This window comes from Pelophylax lessonae, assembly GCF_965119305.1.
Source record: "Pelophylax lessonae genome assembly, chromosome: 3".
NCBI classification, from domain to species: domain Eukaryota; kingdom Metazoa; phylum Chordata; class Amphibia; order Anura; family Ranidae; genus Pelophylax; species Pelophylax lessonae.
The window spans coordinates 198,732,090-198,753,864 of NC_138770.1; the positions used below are offsets into that span (position 1 = coordinate 198,732,090).

Sequence of the window (21,775 nt, forward strand, 5' to 3'; positions counted from 1 at the left end):
CATTTTTGCTTTTTAACTGCTAGTGGAAATAAAAGACGTATCAGAGACACCACTGTCCAATCACAGGCTGGGGGCAGGAAAGTGACCTGCAGCTGGGAAAAATCTGGTCTCTTTTCTGGAATGCTGTGTAAGGCTACATGAACATTTGGTTCAGCCCATATGCGTCAATCCTGACGTTTTTGTGTGCCTGAGAGGCACAGGTTCACCGTCAAGCCTCACTGCCAGCAGCCTATAAAAATGTATGACAGGCTGAAATAGGTAGCGGCTGGACATGGTACTCACGTTTAGGCCTGTATGTGTTCAGGTACCTATGCCTGGAACTCAGAATACACAAAACACAGCAGGACTTAATGAAAAGAAATACAAATACTTTGGCAAAAAAAAAAAAGAGCTCCTCTTTATGAATTTAGCTCCTTGCATGGATTTACCTTCAAAAACCATTCAGAAGCATCATGAGCAGGCCTCATCATTGAAAACATACTGATGTCAGAAAGTGAAAGTGTCTATTTGCCTGGTAATTTTGGAAAACATTATCTTTCTAGGCTTCAGTGAACCATGATATGAATGCACAAGCAGTGTTACCTATGATATAAACTTGGTCTGTGGTTGTAGAGAAGCATAATTGTTTGTTACATAATTTTTTTATTATTTTTTTTAAAATACATTTTATTGAGTTTCTCAATGAAATAACAGTGACAATGGTATATATGCAGATATAAAAAGTAACACAACAGAAAAATTGAAGAAAAGGATCCAGGTGACATTCAACACAACATCATGTCGAACAACTTGTTCATTGAAGAAAGGATGATCGGGGGGGGGGGGGGGTAAGGAGTAGTGGTATTTCTACAGCTAAGGACTGGGCCCAGGCATGGGTGATGTGGGTTCATGTTCATAGTAAAGCTGGGCAGTCCTTCCGGAGTCCAATTCACGGTGAGAGGGAGGTGATGCCACAGATAAGGGTGCTTGGTGTGAAGGGTAATTTTTTTAACTATGATTTTTTTATGTGCACAAATACCAGAACACTCAAGTTTTTTTTTTTTGTTTTTTTTTGTTTTTTTACGGCAATATGCTTTATGTATCCGTTTCATGGTATAATGTCGTTTTTGATTCCTTACTTTAGCGGAAGCACAGAACCAGGCACTGGAAGCTGAGGAAGCTATGGCAGAGCTGAGGCAGCAGAAGGTCAAGCTGGAACTGCAGTTGGCACAGACAGAGCAGGCAGCACAGCTCTCTCTCAGTAACCAGGCCCAGCAGCATCAGGATGCTATAGAGCGCCTCAAGAAAGAAAAGGTTTTTATTTTTTGCTTGACAAAATGTTGCATCATGGATAAAGAATGCAAATCACATAATAAGGGGTGATAAGGCACTGGAGCAGTAAGAGTTGTGTAGTTAGCTTATTATGTTTCCAGATTGCATATAGCCTAGGCCAGTGATGGTGAACCTTGGCACCCCAGATGTTTTGGAACTACATTTCCCATGATGCTCAACCACACTGCAGAGTGCATGAGCATCATGGTGTAAGGGTAACCCCAAAACTCACGGGTTTCAGTAGCATTTTGACTGTTGAAGCCAGATTGAAAATTATATTTTTATTTAGACAAACATGTAGATAGGAAGACATGTTTTGATAGCAAGTCAATCCCATTACATTCTGTTGGCTTAATAATCATTGCTCTATCTGGCTAGGGTTTCTAATACAGTTTTATACATTCTAAAGTGGGTGGAACCTAGCTATCTAGTTTCTGTAACGTCACATATGAGTCTTTGGTAACATCCTTTGATATGCGGATGGTCATTTTAACATAGACGTGTCACTTCCAAAGCTTGTTGGCTAAACAGGTCTTCAAGGGCCGGGATAGTAATCTTAACAGCTGGAGCTGTAAATGGCTTTTGAATACAACAGCTGTTATACAATAGGACTTCTCACAATATATACATTCAATATATCTGCCTAATTATAAATCCATGTTTCATAATCATAAATAAATATTTGATAAATAAAATGACTGCTTCCATTTTCCTCATCAATGGGAAATATAGTTCCAAAACATCTGGGGTGCCAAGGTTCACCATCACTGCCCTAGGCTAAGAGCTTGCACAAAACAGTGAAAAAAGTTTTTTTTTTTCCCATAAGGCAAAGGACAATATGTAATGTATTGGCAATGCTATTTCTGCCAGGCACACTGGTGTATTCCTTTCAAATACCAGATTACATGTTTCACTCTATTAGGCTATATACGTTTCAACTAAGCTCAGTAGGTTAAAATATGTAAGAAATTGGTACATCACAATATGTAAATCTAGTTTACTGAAATGGCTTCTCTTTGTTTATATTACTTTAGGAAGATAGTAAGAGTAAAATGGGTTAAAATAGAGTTTAGCGGGTTAAACTTTTTCACCAGACATAGAAGCTCATTTTGTCCAGTGACTTGCCAGCCGCTTGACCCTTCTCAAGATAGCAACAGGTCACCCCTGTATTACTCGTTCATTGTTCTGTAAACTTACAGACTTTTGTTAGGGCTCAAATATGAACATGTTATTGGTGGCTACAACTCTGGTAATCAGTTGTGCATTGCTCTTATTCATATGCCTGTCCATGTTATTATCTGTACTTGAAAATACCTCAATAAACATTTATTTAAAGAGAAATATAGTTTAGGTGACTACACAATTCCAACATTTCTAATTCAAATACTTGAATATTTATGGAGTGAAAACAAATTCAGTAGTACACCATTGGAAATTCACAATAAAGGCTTAGGAAATAAGTTTGATTTGTTCTTTTCATATGATTAAGTATAGATATTCTGGCATAGTTTATTCCTGTCTATTTAGGTTTGCCCTTATGTTCTGAACATGGTAATCAAAGAGGATCTGCCACAGACCTATAGCATACACAGTTTCCATTTAATATGTTACCATGTAATGAGCTTCAGTATTTTGCGGTTATCTTTCTTGCTCAGGAGTCTATGCGTTTAGCTGTGATGGCGGAGAAGCAGGAAGCAGTGCAGCGGATGGAGATGGAGAAAGAAGAACTTCTATCTGAGCATGAAAACATAAAGCAAAAAATGAATGCAGAGATAGTACGCCTGCAGGAAGACAGAGAAGAGAGCCTGTACCGAGTGGAGAATGAGAAGCAAAAAGTAAGAAAATTTTGTTGATTCATGGATATTTATATTAATTAATCCACCTTTAAATGGATTGCAGCTGCTTATTTGGACTGGTAAAATGACTGCAGCTGGCTCTAGGAATTACTGTACCTTGAATGGAATATAGTTCTAAATATGTTGCCTTGTATCTAAATCATATTCCATCTGTCATCCAAATGCATATTTAAGTTGCTTGTGGATAAGCGAAGTTCCTTTTTGCAGGCTCTACTCCAGAAGGAGACTGAGAAGAATTCTCTAAGTGAGCGGTTGATGCAGCTTCAAAGAGAGCTTTCTGACACTAGGCTGGAGGCTGAGAGGTTTAGACGTGAGACTCAAGTCAAGCAAGATCAGGACAAGGTCAGTGTTTACTATGCAACGTATTCTTTCCTAAGGTGGATACACACTGTCATGCAATCATGGGGTCATAAAAAAACACCTGTGTGAGAAAATCTGATCCAACCTTTCCCTGATTCAAAAACTACAAACTAGTTCCATGCAAATTACTTGACCAGTGAATAATTTCATCTTTATGAAATGCGTTTTTGTTTTTAATAAAAGCAGACACTAGAGTACTAGAAATCCTCATGGTCACTCTCTGAATTTTTTCCTGTGTTAGAAATATTTTTTTGCAGCCAATAGCTATTATTATTTGTACATAGAGAAGAGAATGGTGGGTTCACTGAGCTAGCCATACTGTAACATTGGTCAAGAACCTTGAAGCATGCTAAGACCACTTGTCATATTTGAAAGAAGATCTACTCCTATATTGTGACATTGAAAATACTGTATCATACTGTGCAGATTGTAGTAAGGTGTGAAAATATCAACTGGACCATTGATCTTTCTTTTTGACTTTATCAGGAACAGCTGGATGGTGTTTCTTCAGAACTGAAATCACTGCAGGCAGAGTTTGAGAACGCTGTGTCAGCTCACGCAAAAGAGAACAAAAGTCTTTGTGAGCGAGTCAAACAACTGAGCCAAGACAGAGAGAGCCTAAACAAGGAGGTAAGATGAGAAATTCACTAATGTAGTTGTATGTCCACTTCCTTTTTATTTAAAGTCTTGAAATATAGTCATGAAATTATTGTTTCATGACTTCATTCTCTATGTACGTGATTGGAAATATAATAATTGAATTCCTATTATATAATCATAAAAATGGCTTCTGAGAAAATCAAAACACGGGATAGATAATGTTCATCCTTGTAGGTGGAAGAGCTGAGAACTCAGCTGCGTGTAGCAGAAGATGCCAGAGATGGGTTGCGCAGAGACATTATCGAAGTACAGCGCCTACTGCGAGAGATGGAAGAGACCTGTGAAGTGCAGAGGAAGGAATCGCTAGAGTTGCGTCGTGATCTTGGAGATCTATCTCGAGAAAGGGAAACTCTACATCAATCCAATACTGAGCTGAGAGCTTCCTTTAAGAAGACAGAAACAGAGAAGAGCAGGTAAGTTACATAATAGGGATATTTAGGAGGTAACCTGCAACATCAGGTTGGGATATATAGGTATTCATACCAGAGCATGGTACAGTCATTGCAAATGATCCACTATGCTGTCTTTTATGTTGCAACCGTCCACACTTGTTCCTGCATGCTAGGAAGCTTAGTCAGACTGCAGTCCACATTGGAGACATCATAAGTTTACTTAAGCTTAGAAATAAAGTATAAGTGCCAAAGATTACAAATTATGACATTGACCCGATCATTGGGGCAATAAATCACAAACTATGCCTATTTTATTTTGCCACTGAGTATACTGTACATTTTCTTAACTTTTTTGTATGATTATGTTCTTTATTATTACATTGACTATTACTTAGTATACCTTAATGTGTTAACTGTACCCACTAACTATCTATGTATGCTTTCCATAGAATCCCTAAGGCTTTTCAAATACAACTAAACTCTAAAATTAGTACAGTATATAGAGATTAATTTGATAGGCATGTGAGCTCCATGGACATATCAGAGTTGCCCCTGGTATCACTGGCTGAGAATCTCTCAAGTACAACCTAATGAAGCAAATTTAAAAGTGATAAAAAGAAAGAGCCAATTGTGACCTTTGAATTGAAAAAATAAATAGGGTAAATTATTAACTTTTTAAATTAAGTTAACCACCTCCTTCTCAAGCCTATTCTGACACTTCGCTCCTACATGTAAAAATCTACTTTTTTTGCTAGAAAATTACTTAAAACTCCCAAACATTTTATATTTTTTTTTGCAGAAACCCTATAGAATAAAATGGTGGGTGTTGCAATTTTTTATGTCACACTGTGTTTGTGCAGCATTTTCTCAAACACAATTTTTTTTGAAAAAAAAAAAAACACTTTAATGAATTGAGTTAATAGATACCTAACCTATCACGCTTTAAAATGCATCTGCCCATGGAATGGCGGCAAACTACGGTGCTTAAAATTTTTCCATAGGCGGCGCTTAAACGCCTTTACAGGTTACCAGTTTAGAGTTGCACAGGAGGACTGGTGCTAAAATTATTGCTTTCGCTCTGACGTTCGCGACAATACCTCACATGTGTGGTGCGATCACCGTCTACGTATGGGTGCGGGAGTAACATATGCATTCGCGCAGTGAGACGGGGGCGCTTTAAAAAAAAATGGTATTATTATTATGAACAACATCCCTTGTGATAGCATAGACTGGGACAGGTCCTCTTTATGGAAAGATTTGACCCCAAATCTCTCCTCTGGCCCCCCATGCAGCCTATCAGACCAAGATCAGCTGCTTTTCTGGCCGCTGGTAGCCAGGTAAACAAAGTGGTGGAACCGGAAATGACAAATACTCGTTGCTCCCAGTTTCCAGGGTTACACAGAGAGGGGGACAACATCAGTTCCTCTCTTTGTACCAGGCAGCCATCGCCGCCGGCCTTATCGCTCCCAGCCTCTGCGATGGGACAGGAGGTCCAAGGAGAGGCCGGGATGGCAGCGGGAGGTTGTGGGACCCCCTTCCGCCACCCACAGAAGTGATCAAGGGCTAATTAGCCACTTGGATCACTTTTGCCAAAAAGAGATTCGCTGGCTGCAAAAAATTATACTGGGATGATGCCTGTAGGTGCAGGCATCATCTCGATATTACCACTGAACCCCAAGGACGTACGGGTACGTCCATTTGGGTAAGTGGTTAACATATAAATAAAATGTTCTGAAAAAAAAAATATTTGATTTTTCTTGGATGTGGCATTATTTTTTATCTTCAGGTATATGTTAATTGATAAATTAATCTGTGTTACGGATTTTTCACTTTGAAGGTAAAAAGATTTTTTAGTTTTATGTGGTTTGTGGCAAACCCAATGATTTTTTTGACTTGTTACATCTCTCAGAGAGTCCGCTGGCAAAGTGTGTCCATCAGAACTGCCAGTTCCAGTCAATTGCTGAGGCTGTTACAAAGGACTATATTGCTTTCATTAATCCCCAATGGTTAGTCCACAATATGAAATCCAGCTGTGAGACAGCCACCCCTCCCTTATTTTCTTGTGGATGGAGCTGGAGACACAAACTGTGAAGGCAAATCTTACAACTGAAGTCTCAGTCTGGATCTAAAAAGCTGTTTAATATAACCATAGACACCTTCCTAAAACTGAAATAGCCATTTTTGGTGGCATTGACCAAGTGAGGATAGTATTAATATTATCATACATTATTTATATATTGTGTTTGTAACGCACCTTATAATTTAATGGGAGACAGTACAGGTAAAATACAATACAAGAGGGTTAGGAGGGTCCTGCTTACAAGAGCTTGCAATCTAATAGGATGGGGCAAGTGGTACAAAAGTTAATAACTGTGAGGGATGAGCTGATGGAAGAATTAAAAGTTCAATTGTTAGGTGGAGGCAGGATAGGCTTCCCTAAAAAGAGGAGTTTTCAAGGTTCACCTAAAGGTGGCCAAAGTAGGACATAGCCAGACAGATTGAGGTAAAGAGTTCCAGAGGATATGAGAGGCTCTAGAGATGTCCTGGAGGCGAGCATGGGAGGAGGAGACTAGGGAGTTACAGAGCAGAAGGTCTTGGGAGGATCGGGGAGGATGGTTTGTGTAGTATAATAATAAAATAAAGAATAGATGATCCTGATGAATTAATGTCACTGTCATTATTCCACAGCCTGCAGGTTGCAATAGAGGAGAAACAGCAGCGATTCGCTGTATTGCAGGATGCAAAATCATGTGCTGATCGTGAAGCGGCACAACTGAGAACTAGCCTGCGAGAAGTGGAGAGAGCTCATATAGAAGCCCGCAGGCAGCTTCAAGAGCTACGGAGACAGGTGTGCATTGGACATCACTTTACATACCAATAGACCTGCCAGTCACTGCATGCTTTATACCAGTGTTTTACAGCTTCAGAAAGCACACAAAATAAATTACATTTAAAATATGTCTAAAATATGATTTTAACCACTTCTGGACTGGAAGGATTTGCCCCCTTAATAACCAGGCCCTATTTTGCAATTCGGCACTGCGTTAATTTAACAGACAATTGCGCGGTCGTGCAACACTGTACCCAAACAAAATGTACGTCCTTTTTTTTCCACAAATAGAGCTTTCTTTTGGTGGTATTTAATCACCTGTGTGATTTTAATTTTTTGCGATATAAACAAAAAAATAGCGACAATTTTGAAAAAAAAAACAATATATTTCACATTCTGCTAAATGACATTCTCAAAAGAAAAAAAATGTAAAAATCAAAATTTTTTAACATTCTAGGCCAATTTGTTTTCTGCTACATATTTTTGGTAAAAAAAAATTGCAATAAGCGTATTTTGATTGGTTTGCACAAAGGTTATCGCGTCTAACTACGGGAAAGATTTATGTCATTTTTTTTTTTTACTAGTAATGGCGGCGATCTGCGATTTTTTGCGGGACTGCGACATTGCGGCTGACAGATCCGACCCCTAACGGACATTTTTGACACTTTTTGGGGTACCAGTGACATTACTACAGTAATCAGTGCTAAACATATGCACTGTTACTGTAATAATGACACTGGCACGGAAGGGGTTAACAGTATAGATGATCAAGGGGTTAAATATAACCCTAGGGGAGTGATTCTAACTGTATGGGGGTTGAGCTTGTGAAATCATCACAGAGACATGCGATCCTACATAGCAGGATCACATGATCTCTGTGATCATTTCAGGGAGAAGGAGGGTCGGCTGTGATTACATCAGCTGACCGTCCTTCTCTCTCAGCGTGGAGAGATTGTGGGTGTCAGGCGGCAATCTGAGCCGCCTGACACCCGCATCGGCTTCCCCCGCTGACGATCGGGAGCAGGAGCGCGCCGCCAGTGGCGCGCACTTGCCCCCTAGCGGCCTTCAGGCGAGCGACGTATATCTACATCGTTCTACCTGTAGGAGCCAGCTTCCCGCCGTAAATATAACGGAAGCGGTCGGCAACTGGTTAAATATCTTCAAAAGCTGTTTTGTTTATGCTAAACTCCAACCAAATAGAAAAAATACCCTTAAAGCAATATATTTGTTTAAAATTTTTGTGTGTTTTTAGATACAGCTTGTGTAAAGTGTTTTTATCAGATTCCTATAATCCACTACACGGCAGGGTTGGCATCCTCCAGCTGCATTTTTTACTGACAAAACATGGAAGATTTCCTGACGGAGCACATTTTTTTACTGACAACTTGAAAAATGACAGAATTCCTATTAAAAACTAAGACAATCGACATTTAAACAGTATACCGTGATATGGAAACACTTTACCTGGTTTACACTTGCAAAAGTCAACACAGCATGACAAATTATCAGCCCCTGTTATTTGCAGACAATTGTATCATTCATTGATTTTTGCAAACTGTCAGTAAATTTTTGGCAACCTTGCTACATAGCAATATTCTGATTGGAGGGAGAGTCAGCAGTATCAGGTAACACGCTATATCGCTTTGCCAATCTTGAGCTTGTCAGTGTGCTATTGATCCTTCATTGTACAGGCTAGGTTAGGGCACTGTGTTCTTACATATTACATTACTTTATCTGTGCATTAAGTGTGTTACTCTACCACATATATTTAAAAATATAGGTGTAAATAGACCTTAGAAATTAAAGGTGATCTGTTTACTGTATATCATGCCTGGACAAATTGGGTGCTTGAAGATTTACTTTATCCCCATGCACACAGGTGAAAACGCTGGGTGGAGAAAGCAGCCAGAGGGAACAAGAGGTGGCTGAACTACAGGCACGGATCCAGCAGGAAGAGCAGAAAGAGCAGCAGAGCCGTAGAGAGTCCCTGGAGCTGAGACAACGCATTACAGAAAGCGAGGCAGAGAGAGAGGCTGCTCGTAGAGAGGTGTGTGACATTCTAAAGTACCATCACATACAGTACTACACAGTAATAATATATTTCTGATTAAAAAAAAAAATTAATAAAAAATCTGTTTATAAGAATTTTTTCATGCCTATATATGTTTCGGTGATTTTAGAAAAAAACGATTTCAGGATCCTTCCTGCTGCTGTTCTGGAGATAATATAGTGTTTATAATTTTTAAAAGGTGAGCCAAATGATAGGTAGTTAGGAAGCATGAGGTCATCATTCTGCTCTCAAAGCTTTCAGTGCAGTTTACCCACACCATTTAGGGATGAATCGTCCAACTAGTACACAACAGTGGTAAAGACTTCTCAAGGCAGTTATAGAAAAATATTGTAGCAAAAGTTGACACTCCTAAATGATCTTATATAAAATGACATTATTGATATACAGGGTAAAACTTAAAGTAGCCCACACTTACGCAGTTAATCTTACATTGCGGTAATCATAGCCTTAATTACAGTTCTGGAAAAAAAGGTTTCCTGTCTAAATAACAAGGTAGACTAAATAATACAAGTGAGAATAGACTAAACATTTTAAACACAGTCCATTGCCATTCTACCCAGTGGCCCAATGTTATTGGCTGGTATGCCAGTGTGCCACATAGAAATCCCAGTTTGTATCCATTGCTGTCACAATATCGGGTATGCTTTAGGTATCCACTCTTTTGGGCAATTTAGTAAATAGATGACATTGACACAAGTGAGATTTAGGCTGGTCAGGCCTCTGACAGAGTTTCAGAACTACCTCTTCTTGCTGCAGTTACCTTCCCAGATAGCAAGGATAATTTGCTAAAATTCAGCCACAGTGACCCTGTGGTGAGATAACAATTGCACAACATAACTGAACCAGAACTTGCAGAATGAAAAGAAAGTTGATCTGGAGTCATGCAGTGCGGACTTGCTGCAATTGTGCAACAAACTTGTAAAGCCTGGCAAGTCTAGCAATAGCTTGGAAAGTCATTTTCAAACTTGCAGCTTAATTGCTTGCTACCTTGCTTTGTGCACTGGTGCGCAGTAAGGTTGGACCAGGAAGGGCCATCCCCAAACTGTTCCTACAAAGTTGGAAGCGTGAAATTGTCCAAAATGTCTTGGTATGCTGACGCCTTAAGAGTTCCCTATACTGGAACTAAGGGGCCAAGCCCAACCCCTGAAAAACAACCCCACACCAAATGATTTAGACTGGTGCATGAAGCAAGGTCCATAGAGACATGGATGAGTTTGTTTCGGGTGGATGAACTTGACTGGCCTGCACAGAGTCCTGACCTCAACCCAATAGAACACCTTTGGGGTGAGTTAGAGCAGAGACTGCGAGCCAGGCCTTTTCTCCAACATCAGTGCCTGACCTCACAAATGTGCTTCTGGAAGAATTGTCAAACATTCCCATAGACACACTCCTAAACCTTGTGAACAGCCTCCCCAGAAGAGTTAAAGCTGTTTTAGCTGTTAAGTGGGCCAACTCAATATTGAACCCTATGGACTAAGACTGGAATGCCATTAAAGTTCATGTGCGTGTAAAAGCAGGCATCCCAATACTTTTGGTAATATAGTGTATGGAAGTTCAGAATAAGTAAATTATAGGTTACATCTGGTTGGGCCATACATTGGAGTGTATGGTCATATCTGGAAGGCCTAACCTTTATATGTTTAGTAATGATTTACAAAAGCTCAAATGATTGACACTTTTTTAAAGGTAATGGTGGTAGAGTAGTCCCCAGTTGTGCAGTATTGTACAGTTCAGTTGTTTTTCAACACAATCAGAAAATCAGTTAAAAAGTGTCCTTTTCTGGCTGTGTCATGGTTTCTGATACTATACAGTAAGCATTATCTAATGAGGCTGATGATGTGTGGCAAAGATTCTCCAAAAGTACATGTGTATAACAAGGAGAAGAAGTCAGGATGATGAAAGCCTGCAGACTTACTGCAGCCAGATGATATTAAGAGAAAGTTTCTTAAGGAGTCTACCAGGCAAGTGTCGCTAATTTCTATACTCTCTGAATTCCTTAGATATTGGCTCTGCAACATCGGCTCTCAGCTTTAGAAACTTCTTCCCGCCAGCGTGAAAAAGAACTTGAGCAGAGACTCAGCGAGAGCCGAGCAGGAGAGCAAAGGCTGCAGGAAGGATGCAAGACACTGCAGGAACAGCTGCAGCGCATTACAAGTGAGGCTGCGGATCTCAAGCTTAAGCTTGGAGCATGTGAAACTCGAGTGCGAGCTCTAGAATCTGAACTGAGCAGGATCCAGACAGCACGCAGAGATGCAGAAAACCAATTAAACAGCCTTTATTCAGCATTCAGGAACACTCTGGGCATCAGGGGTCGCAGTCCCTCACCTCTTAGAGCTGGCTCTCCCAGTAAAGGTGAGATATTCCAATGGGCTTTAAAGTTGATTTAAAATGACGTCATCTTGCTTTGTAAGTGAAACAGCAAATACAAAAATTTACCTTAACAAAGTGTTATAACCAAGTAAAAGAAAAACCTATGCTGACTGTATTAGTTTCATTTGTCAGTCTTTTTACATTTTTCTTACCTAGTGATTCTTCCAATAATGGATTTCCTGTCCTAGGTTGACAACACTCACTCATTGCACTATGAAGGAGCAGCATTGTCACCATAGGCTGCTCTCCTGCTTTGGACTGAAAACACCTTCCCCTCCTCATTAAAGTTACATAGAACTACATTGATTTGTAGTTCATAGAAGATAGCTTGGTAAACTGATTACATTGTATGAGATTTCAGTTCACTCAACAGAATGTTAAAAGACACAAGATTTCTAACTGGTTCAACAGATAATTTTCTGTACTTGCATTACTGAATAAGAATTTGTAGATTGCAATACATAACATTTTTAGAGATTAGGTATCGTTTAAATTTAAGATTCAACAATGGGAGCGTTTGAAGTTCTACTGCATTTAGCAATCATGCAGCTATAGAAACAGTGGGCCCATAAACTATTGTTTTTCCAATATTCTCATGTGATGATATGTGTCAAATAAATAAAATAGTGCACCTATGTTGAAGAGGATTTGAGACATCTGCACCAGAACCTGGAAAATCACTAATTGAGAGTTGTCACAGGAATATTGCATTTTCTGTGCCCTATAAACACACATTGGTTCTACATTGTAGCACAGATATTAGCCTCAAACGTCCGCTAGGTCTGGCCAGGTGCAGACTTACACATAGGGCTGACTCCCTATGATACAGTACTGTACAGTCACTTACCAGAGTGAGACTGAGCTGGGAGAAGCTGCCTTCTTCACTCTGCTTAGCTAAGCAGAGTGGAGGAGGTGGGCAGGAGTTTCCCTTTGATGAGTGTCCTGATAGGTACTCACTGGAGGGAGCAGGCAACGGGCAGCACTGTGCTACTCTGCTGCCTGTACTTCCCTCTCCTCCAGTGATCATTGCCTGATAGCTTGGAAGAGAGGTGAAGAAGTGATAATGAGCTGCTATAGCTAACTGTATTGCTCCCTGCACAGTGTCAGCATGCGGGCTGTGGAGGACCTCTGTTTATTAGGGGCACTTCACACATTTGTGCACACAAATATATCTAGTGTAGTGCAGGGAGTCACCTTGACAACACCTTCCCACAGAGTTGAATAGGCTGACATAGCACTATAGACTGGCCACTACATTCACCTGTCCTGACACCTATAAAATTTTTGGGGTAAGGTACAGGATTAGATCTTAGAGAAGCACCACACAGTGGATGAATTGAAGGAATTCATCTTACAAGCATTTATTAACATTGTTGGGGACAGAATGCAGGACTGTTGCAACACCTAAGTGACCACCTAAGAGACTAAACTGTGTGACAGTGTCAGGGACAGGTTCTAGGGATGTTGCACTTAAAGTGATTCTAAAGTCCTAAAGGTTGTTCACATTAATAATTAGCATTCTATGCATTAAGGTGAAAACTCTTCTGTGCTGCAGCTCCCTTCAGCCCCCCTCTTTCTCTTACCTGAGCTCGATCCAATCCAGTTATGTGCACAAGAGCAGTAGCTCTCGCTGCTGTCTCTCCCCTCATTGAGAAGATTGATAGCAACTCGAGCCATTGGCTCAAATGCTGTGACTCAGTAGTGGGGGGTGGGGCAGAGTCACTCACTCTGTGTCAATAGACACAGACAGGGTGGCTCGGGAGCGAGCACTCATGGGTGCCCCTATGGAAAGCTGCTTTCTGTGGGGGAACCTGCCTAAGAGGCGGGGCCTGGAGCACTAGCAGGGGACCACAGAAGAAGAGGATCAGGGCTTCTCTGTGCAAAAGCATTGAACAGAGCAGGTAAGTATATACATGTTTAGTATTTTAATTTAAAAACAAAGCTTTAATAACACTTTAAGAATTAAATAAAACCAGATTAGTGCTGTATATCTATGTCTAGCCATATTGTTCTCAATACTTTTGAAGTAAAAAAAAGAATAAATAAATAAAAAAGGAAAAATACCATGATCTGATTGGTAATGCATACTTACTTTAAAATGCTATAATCCGATCAGTAATGTATACCTTTTTTGGCCCACCTTGTTGAAAGCAAAAATTAAAAAAAAAAGATTCTACTTAGGGATTGTTACTTTAGTTGAGTCATGGTAAAACTATTGAAAAAATGATAAACTGCCCAAAGTAGCTGATATAGTCCGAAAAAATAAATGAACTGAGGTACCTACTATTATAACTAGACCTCTAAAAGAGGAGCTCCAGTCTTCCCAAAAAAAAAAAGCTAAATGTCAGCAGCTACAAATACTGTAATTTAATATAAGGAAACTTACCTGCCCCTAGATCCAGCACTGTCCTCACCTCAGCTGACTCTTCAATCGGCTTCGGATCCAGGCGTCGGCATCTTGACTAAGGGAAACTGGCAATGAAGATTTATGGCTTCACAGCCGGCTTCCTGCTGCTGCACTGCGCTTTGTGAATAATCCCTGTGATGTGTCCTAGAAGACTGTGGGGGAAGGAGGGAAGGCGGAACTTGGCCGGGGCGATCCGACTAGAAGTGGGGGAGTGGGTACATGTCAAAATCAGGTCCCCTCCCCCACACCCCAAAAAATAAAAAATAGGCTGGGTTCACAAATATGCAAATTGGATGTGCTTTTCCCCGCATCCAATTCGCATGACATGCAAGTGTAACCAGCTTTCAGCCACGGTCCAGACTGAAAAAGGGTCTGGTGTGTGTTTGGGTCCAGTTCAGGTGCAAATTCAGGCAAACATTTGGACCTGAATCGCACCTGAGCTGGTGAACAGACATGAACTGGACCCAAGGCACGAACCTGTGGCCATAGTCAGCTCATTTTCTTTTTTGTTCAGCCAGGTGAACAGAAAAATAATGGCACTTTTCCACTGCAAGTAACGGCTCGACTCCACTCAGCACTGCTTGGCCCAGCTCAGCTCAGTTTGCTTTTCCACTGCGTGGTACGAGCCGGCACCTTTCAGCACTGTATAGGCTCTACTCGGCTCGGTTTGCTTTTCCACTGTTGTAGTACTTAGTAGTAAGTGGGTGGGATTACAACGATTCTCTGACCAATCAGTGGCTAGTAGTGACAAACAATCAATGCTGCATGCAAAGGATTGTGGGATATGGTCTCGGTACGGCCTCCTTGGAACCCCAACCGAGGTGGTACTGTTTAAGCAAGCCGTACCGACGCCGTACCATGTAGTGGAAAAGCGCCGCTGTACCAAACTGTACCGAACCGTTCTAACCCGTACCATGCGGTACCATGCAGTGGAAAAGCACCAAACCGAGCCAAACCGATCCGTACCATGCAGTGGAAAAGCTCCATAATAGATTTCTCCATCCACAAAAAGGAGGTGGATGGAGGAATCACCTCGACCGGATATTGTATTCTGACAGTGGGGCCTGCTGCAGCCACTGATAGACAAAGGTTTTCCAGCATGTCTCTTTGACGGAAGTCGATCAAACAATCAACTTCCGTTGAGTAGGGACAGTCACATACTTACTGGCTGAAATTTGATCAGCATATGTCCAGCTTTGTTTATTGCTCTTCTTATCACAATTTAATGCTATAAAATTTACATATACAGGATTTGCTGGGTCAGCTAGTACATTTCTGGAAGGAAGGAGAACACCAGGCTCCCGCAGTGGCTCCCCAGATCGCAGCCGCTCTCCATACCCCGAGCTTGAACCTGAAACTGTGAAAGCAGCGCTAAAGGATCTTATGCAGGAACTAAGGGACACTCAGAAGGAGAGGGTAAGCAACTAGACAGTATGATACTGTGACTTACAGGATGTGACTGGTTTTAGGAGGATTAATTGGGGTCATTAATGGAAAGAAAAAGAATGATACTTAAGTTTTGCTATAATAGCAACCAGAATTTAGATCAGGTTCAAAATTTGTTTTTTAAAGATGCCAAGGAGTTAAAGTGGAACTAAACCCGCCTATCCTTTTCAGCCAAGGAAGCTATCATCTTTTAGGATCCATTCACATTTGGCATTCTGGGATCTCAGGCAGAATTGCTGTAATCACTATCTCAATTTGCACTACAATTGCAAAATGTATGTTCGGGTGCCATTCATTTTCAACAACACCTTAAACGCAGTGTGGTTTTGCCACGACTATCTTGCAGCAATTGCGGCAACGAACAAAGCTTGTCACCCAAAAAGAAGCAGCAGCTTCTTCTGGATGACGAGCTTCATGCATTGCAGTTTGCCGCAATTTGCCGTTCCATTTACCATGCCATAAACCACAGAAAACCACACCACGTTTGGGTGCCATTGAAAATAAAATAACACCCGAACATACGTTTTGTGATTGTAGGATGATTTGAGTTCAGAGGCAGAATTGCAGCGATTTTGCCCAAGATCCCAAAAAAAGCCAAATGTGAATGGAGCCTTAACATGACAATAGACAGTTAGAATTCCTGCCGGTTCAGCAGGAATCGGCTGAGATTCGAACCATGTATGGGCAGTTTGAATGTACCCAAGTTGAATAATCAATTAACTTGGGTAGAACCAGCCTGCTGGATTTTATATAGCAAGCTACCGTAGGGAAGGGACTGGCTTAAATTGCTAGTGGCAGTTGTAACCACCAGCAATAATCATTGTGTTCTCCTGGCGGGGATGCTGAGAACACAATGGCTCTACGGGAGGGATTTCTTCATCGACACTGACCATGTTGATGGGGGAATGAAGCAATTTTCTTTTGCAGGAAAGAAGATTGCTCTGTCTATGGCCAGCTTTAGGCTCTGTTTGATCTATAACTGCCATGGTGCTGCACATGTGATCAGTTATGACACCAAGTCATTTGATGGTTTGACAGTTTCGTTGAGAGCACAACCAATGTGACAGTTTGCAACCCCAGAATGCCAGGAATGTAACTGTTTTTTGAAAACGTAAAATTGAAGGGTTTAATTCTGCTTTAGATGAACAGGTATAATACATGTGGTTGATTTAAACAAGTTGCCAATTTGATTCTGCATTTATTGTTGCAGCCTTGTCTTGTCATCTGTCTGCTGATAAAACACACTTTCGTTGTCCTAAGCTGCATAGACACATCTTAGACTGAATGCACAGGAATAGATGGGATGCAATAGAAGCAGAATAGCTCACATTATAGATCTTTCTACTCTGATAACTGCTGTACAGGATATTGTGGGGGAGATAATATAAAGATAGCCAATTATATTAACAATATTTTAAAATACAGGACGCTGCTTTTAAATAAATGCTTGACTGAAATAAATGTATGTTTTTTTTTTTTTTTTTTATATTTACCTGGGTTTTGTCTTTGGCTTTTTTATACTGTAGTCAGTGTTAATGAATGGCTATCCTAAGTGCTTATCTATGGCAATTTATTCTCACCAAGCTAGGACAACGCCTGCTGTCACTCTTTGGGTTGATAATTAGGAGACAGATGGAGTCATTGGTAAACTTGTTGCTAATGTCAAAGAAATATTTATTTTCCTTCCACCATTGAATATTAAAATGCATTCTGTTAATGCTTGTACTTTTTCTAACAGGATGACACCGGGATGTCTCTACATAGACAGCTGGATGATCGCACAGATCAGTGTGAAAGATTGCAGAGCCAGCTGCAGAAACTCCAGAGACAGGTCACAGAGCTCCAAGAAGGTATGTATATATTTTACTGAACAATGGCCGCATTGCTGGACAAGCTATTATGCCTGCCGGGTGCAGCCATACATTTGCTGTGCTAGAATTTCACACTTTTTATTTGTAATTTGCCTGTGAATATGTAAAAAAAATTACTCCAATATATGCTGGTAGTGCAGCCACTATAAACATCACCTCTGTTATATATTGGCCTAGGTGTTATTAAATAACCCCTTTACCACCGGAGGATTTTGCTGTCTTACGTCCAGGCCACTTTTTGCGATTTGGCGCTGTGCGACTTTAACTGACAATTGCGCGGTCGTGCGACGCCGTACCCAAACAAAATTGACGTCCTTTTTTCCCCACAAACAGAGCTTTTTTTTGGTGGTATTTGATCACCTGTGAGCTTTTTACTTTTTGCGCTATAAACAAAAAAAGAGCGTTTATTTTGAAAAAATAACAACATTTTTAAAAATTTTTTATATGAAATTCCCCCCCAAAAAAAATGTAAAAATCAAATTTTTTAAAAATTTTTGGCCAATTTGTTTTCTGCTACCTATGTTTGGTAAAAAAAATCACGATAAGCGTATTTTGATTGGTTTGCGCAAAAGTTATTGCGTTTACTAACTACGGGAAAGATTTCTGTCATTTTTGGTGTTTTTTTTTTTAACGAGTAATGGCGGCGATCTGCGATTTTTTTTGCGAGACTGCGACATTGCGGCGGACAGATCGGACCCTTGACTGACATTTTTGACACTTTTGGGGGGTACCAGTGACATTAGTGCAGTAATCAGTGCTATAAATATGCACTGTTACTGCAAAAATGACACTGGCAGGGAAGGGGTTAATTTTATTGGAGAGGGAGGGGTTAATGTATGCCTGGTGCTTACTGACGTGTGGGGGGGGGAGGTGACTATGTGACAGAAGGACAGATCGGATGTTCAGCTAAGCTGAACACTCCGATCTGTCACTCCCTGTCACTTAGGAGATCCGCCCGCTCTGTTTACACAGGCGGGCGGATCTCCTCACTCGATTCCCCGACGATCGGGGAAGAGCGGCGGCGATCGCCGTTGCTCCTCCCCTGGCCCGACTCCCACTGTGACTGAAAACACCGGGAGCGCGCCTCCGGCGGCGCGGGAGCACCGCCTACAGGGGGAGGAGTCCAGCGACGTAGGTCTACATCGCTGGACGGGAACGAGCCACATTGCTGCAGTAGCAGCAATGTGAGCAGAGGTAAAGTGGTTAAGGGATGGGGGCGGTACAGTATCAAGATGCGAACACGTTAGCCATTCAGTGCTTTCATTGGATTCTTCCATATATTAAGTTTCCTCTTGATACTTAGTTTCCCCCTATGAACAACACAATGTTAACCCCTTCCCTCCACCTCCTGGCGACCCTTTAGTTGGGCTTTTATGCCTTGAAGCGAAGTGGCTTCCCAATCACGTGATCGCTATGGTTGGCTCTTACACCAGTCACGTGAAAGGGAACCAATTCAGTTGATTCCTAATCACAAACCATTATCAAGAGCTGTCAAGCATGTAGTGGACACATATGTGCAGTGGCTGTGCGTGAAGGCCTACTCTCTCTGCCCTTGAATATATGTGTAACTTGCTTCCATCTTCTTAGTGCATTGGGGGTGTCTACATGACATTAGATAGCAAGTTACTGTAGGGAAGGGACCGATTCAAATGGTTTAGTGTATTCTGTAGTATGCCAGTGTTATATGAATATGTGAAATGATAATGAAATATCAAGTACTTTGTATAACAGAACTGTGTGACCTCATACGCAGGCAAGTTAGAAATGTCTTCTTTTATCTGTTTTTAGATAAAGATAAAATATCTTTTCTCTTTACCCTTGTAGAAAGGAGTAATCCATTTGCTACACATGAAGCAAAATGAAAAATAGATTATTGGTATTAGAGGGGATGAGTAGATCTCTCTTCATATGTATTAACTATCTGATTTTTTCTTATTGTAACCACCCAAATGGCAGCACGACTTCAGATCTTCTCCATCAATAATGCTATGTATGCAGTTATTAGATTAGGATCATTTTCTAGTAGGATGCAAATCATCTGCAATCAGTTATTTATATATGCTACATTATTTATACACTAAGCTACAAAGGAAACATGAGCTCCCACAGCAGGTTATTCTAATCACCACCTGTCAAAGAAGTCCACCAGCAGAGCTTTGTTGAGGTGAAATGCAGACATTACAAAGAATCATTTTACGCCTAATTTCTTCTTTTGAAAAAACACAAAAATATTATACAGTCAAAGGTATGTCGAGTTTAATCAGTCTGTTAACCTTTAAAAGTATTTGATGACATATTTTCTATCCTTCAGTTTATGTTATGTACACCTCTCAGCAATGAAAACTTTGCAGCCTTGGGCTATGTTTTAAAAGGGTGTGACCCTACAACCTTAACAAGGAGATGTGAAGGGAAGGACTTGATCCTATTCTCCGCTGGAGAATCTTCACAGGCTCTAACATAAAGGCTAGGATTATGACATAAATGTGGAACGGCACTTTTTGTTCTTTAGAATCCAACCTCTCAAATAAACTATGTAAAGTGAAAGACACGATGAAAGGTTTTTACATGTCATGCTCACACAAGGGTAACAACAACTTGGTGTCTGCATGCAACACCCCACCTGTTTTTCTGTAAATTACGGGAACAAAAAAAATTGTGATTGCATCGTTATGTCATGGGCCCTTTCTGTTTTGTTATGTGTTCAAATAGACTAAAAGGGTAATTTGGGCAAGTATAAGTTATGTGCTCTTTGGTCCATATTATAGCTGTAGTCCTCAGAACAATGCAATGTATTTAAAGCGGAGTTCCACCCAAAAGTGAAAGCTCCGCTTTACTGCTTCCTTCCCCCTCTGATGCCACATTTGGCACCTTTCTAGGGGGGGAGGGGGTAGCGGATACCTGTCAGCAACAGATACCCACTTCAATGTAAAGGCACTGCAGCGACGTACCTCATTTGCAGCCCCTCCTCCCCCTGCTGCCTTCTGGGAGTCACACACAGGTTCTAGAAGACAGCGGAACTATTTAGAAAGTACAGCACAACTTGCATATGCACAGTAGGAAACAGGCTGTGAAGCCTAAAGGCTTCACTTCCTGTTTCCCTTAGTAGGGAGCCACTGCAGCGACCACAGCGACGTACCGCATTTGCGGCCCCTCCTCCCCCCGCTGCCTTCTGGGAGCCACACACAGGTTCTAGAAGACAGCGGGACTATTCAGAAAGTACAGCGCAACATGCGCATGCACAGTAGGAAACAGGCTGTTAAGCTGAAAGGCTTCACTTCCTGTTTCCCTTAGTAAAGATGCCGGCGCCTGCACCCGGATCGGATGGACGGGTCGGCTTCGGGTGCCGACATCGCAGGCTCCCTGGACAGGTAAGTGTCCTAATATATAAAGTCAGCAGCTACAGTATTTGTAGCTACTTACTTTTAATTTTTGTCCCCCCAGGCTGGAACTCCGCTTTAACAACAGCTCAGCAAACGTATCTGGTGATCCCACCGGTAGCACATCTATTGTCCTAGGTTGAAAACGCTCACTTACTGTCCTGTATCTATGGAGGAGCAGCAGAAAGTATGTTAAGACTACTGAACACTTCCATTCCTCTCAGCTCCATAACATTGGATGGGGGTCTTTTGTAGTCAACAAAGAGGGCTGGGAACAATCCTAACTGATAACAGTCAGCAAAGAGGACAGGAAGTTATCAGCTGACAAGATTTCTGTCATGATTGACAGGTTTTTTTTTCCACTTACAAAAGAGAGATAACAAAATGCTTTCAATGGTATATTTAAAGTGATTCTAAAAGCTGAAGTTTTTTTACCTTCTGCATTCAGCTTCCCCCCAGCCCCCAATACTTTCCTGAGCCTAATCTTGATCCAGCGACGTTTACAAGAGCAGCTGCTCTTCCAATTCTCTCCCTCCTCATTGGCTCAGAGACAGAATTGGGAGCCATTGGCTCAGAGACAGCCAGTAAAGAGGGAACAGGGGGCAAGGCCGAGCCATGCTCTTTGTGTCTTACGGACACACAGGGTAGAGCTTGGGTGCGAGCATGCACGAGTGCCCCCATAGAAAGCAGCTTGCTAGGGGCCACTCAGCAGGGAGAAAGAGCCAGGAGCACCAGCAAGGGACCTGAGAAGAGGAGGATCGGGGCTACTCTGTGCAAAACCATTGCACAGAGCAGGTAAGTATAAATAAAATAACATTTTATCC

At 41.3% G+C, this 21,775-nt stretch overlaps 1 protein-coding gene across 1 annotated transcript in view; it reads left to right on the plus strand.

Annotated features, from left to right (window-relative positions):
* The window catches only part of LOC309551030 (uncharacterized protein), a 181,951-nt gene that overhangs the window by 134,405 nt on the left and 25,771 nt on the right, over window positions 1-21,775 (plus strand). Inside the window, exons 20-29 of the mRNA XM_082251472.1 lie at window positions 1,124-1,293; window positions 2,967-3,146; window positions 3,375-3,509; window positions 4,014-4,157; window positions 4,362-4,600; window positions 7,268-7,427; window positions 9,289-9,456; window positions 11,481-11,832; window positions 15,507-15,673; window positions 17,442-17,553. Coding sequence (XP_082107598.1) covers window positions 1,124-1,293; window positions 2,967-3,146; window positions 3,375-3,509; window positions 4,014-4,157; window positions 4,362-4,600; window positions 7,268-7,427; window positions 9,289-9,456; window positions 11,481-11,832; window positions 15,507-15,673; window positions 17,442-17,553 — 1,827 coding nt within the window. The remainder of the gene's footprint in view (window positions 1-1,123; window positions 1,294-2,966; window positions 3,147-3,374; window positions 3,510-4,013; window positions 4,158-4,361; window positions 4,601-7,267; window positions 7,428-9,288; window positions 9,457-11,480; window positions 11,833-15,506; window positions 15,674-17,441; window positions 17,554-21,775) is intronic.